Below are 2,275 nucleotides of genomic sequence, written 5' to 3' on the forward strand. Positions count from 1 at the left end.
AAATTAGTATATAAGAATATTTCAATCAAAAAAATTATAAACAAAGTTAATTTTAATTTTTCTTATTAGTATATAAGAGTATTTCAATAAAAAAATTATAAAATACGTTAATTTTAATTTATAAATATATATATATATGTAAATCATTTACATATATTGAACAGGGCCTCCCGTAACTTTGAGACGGTCCAATATAATTAAACTTAGTGTAACAAGGTAATTTTAATATTTATAAGGGATCAATATTAATTGCTTTAAACATCGAACTAAAAACATTATTATCATCATATATTGGTTTAAATCTGGATAATAAATTAAAATGTGAAAAAAAAATCCTAACTTTGATGGTTTGGTGGTAAGAGATCATGAAAAATATGTTTTTATTTTATATTGGAATTCAAATATGGGGAAAAATGTTTAGATAAATAAAAAATTATCTCCATCAACGTTTGATTCCGGATATAGAAATTAGTTGGGTTGAAGGTCGAATTAAACTCTTTGTTACCCAATAAAAAGAAGTGTGAAAAATATTGATATATTACAAAAGTTAAACTATGGATTGAGAGGGACCGGCAATTTATTTTAACAAATTAATGACTGAAAAATAAACAATAAATGAATAATAAGGGATAAAATTCCCAATCTTGCATTTAAATGTGAACAACTTTTATCGCCGAAAATACGGAAACAAGAGAACATGAAATTAATGTTTTTAATCAAATGTGACGTGGACCGGTGGACACAAACAATGTAAAACATGACATGGAGTAGTTGGCAGATGTGTGTATATGTGCAAATTCCACACACATATATATATATTTCTACGTGTATACGTACATAAGCATACATACATACACACACATATAATATATATATATATATATATGTGTGTGTATACACATGTGTATGTGTGAACGTGTGTGGGATATCTGAGCACAGCAAGGGGACAAGAATTACGACATATCCATCCAACTGATTCATGTCCACATGTCGAGCTCTTGGATTTTAACGAACACGACTTGACCATGCCATATCAACTCTTCATATTTATGTTTTATTGTCATCTCATCCATGAACATAAATTAAACATATATATATATATAATTGTCATAAAAAAAATATGCATATCATTTACCAATAAAAAAAAGTCATCAAAAGTATATTATTCACCATGAGAACTGAAAGCTGTGATTTTAACGTAACTTTCCAATCCATTTTTACACACAACGTGGGTCGATCTTCTTGTTTTTTTTTATATATTTATTTATAATTCTCGTAATAAATTGCATAGATTCAATTATAAATGGCAGTTTAAATATGTTTCTCTATCTGTACATGTATATATGTATTATTAACATGCACCTCTTGAGTATAGAACGGTTCCAGTTTAACACTATATCGTAAAATACACAAAAAAAAAATAATACATGAAATTATTAGAATCGAACCAACCGTTGGTGGGTTAGGCATGTCTCAGGATTAGACCTAGATGTTGCGTTGTATCCACCCCAAAAGGCTACTAGTGTCTTTTCTTGTAGGGTTTGGTTATATATGTGTGTGTATATATACACACATATATGACACAAAATTAAAAGCAGATATCTAAATCTTTGGTCCGACTAATAACGGAAAAACCACGTGAGTATGTGATAATTGAATATATACATAATAAAACCGGTCGATCTTCTCGTTATACTTCTTGTTGAATATTTTAGAATTTAGTTCAACAAAATTTTATAGATCTTTTTATTTGCGAAAAGGGGTAAGAATTAATAAAATCCCATCAGAAAAAAAAACAAAGAACAAACAAAATAATTTCTGACCAAATCTTATTTTAACTAAATTATATTAAGCATTATTCAAGTGGCGATCATCATAAAACGTACCTTGGAGAAGCAGCGATAAGAACAAGCCGTTCGAACAACTCGGGACGTTTAACGGAAGCAGCGCAGCCGATCATACCCGACATGGAATGTCCGACGAAGATCACGGGTCGGTCCGAGGATCCGGATCTCATTTCCTCCATTAGAAGGATGAGATCTTCCGCAAAGGGTTCGAAGGAAGTATACTTGAAAGGGTCGTAAAGGGTTTGGTCTTTGACGGCTCCGGAGAAGAGCCAGTCAAACACGAGGATCTTGAAAGATTCCGACAGGACCGGAAGAACCTTGTCCCATACCGTCTGGTCTCCCCCGAATCCATGAGCCAGGACCATCGTACGGTCTCCCGAGCCGATGATCCTGGCGTTCATGGCCACCGAGAGGCTGGGGTTGTTTTG

General features: G+C 32.2%; 1 protein-coding gene across 1 annotated transcript; it reads right to left on the reverse strand.

The window, feature by feature from the left end:
- Positions 1–1,886: 1,886 nt before the first annotated feature.
- Positions 1,887–2,248, reverse strand: LOC104809137 (probable strigolactone esterase DAD2; the record flags this gene model as incomplete). The annotated part of the gene is made up of 1 exon (XM_010535033.1): positions 1,887–2,248. A coding segment is annotated over exon 1 (362 nt), but the record flags the coding sequence as incomplete, so codon positions are not given.
- Positions 2,249–2,275: the final 27 nt, after the last annotated feature.

This window comes from Tarenaya hassleriana, unplaced genomic scaffold, assembly GCF_000463585.1.
Source record: "Tarenaya hassleriana unplaced genomic scaffold, ASM46358v1 Cleome1517, whole genome shotgun sequence".
Lineage (NCBI taxonomy): Eukaryota > Viridiplantae > Streptophyta > Magnoliopsida > Brassicales > Cleomaceae > Tarenaya > Tarenaya hassleriana.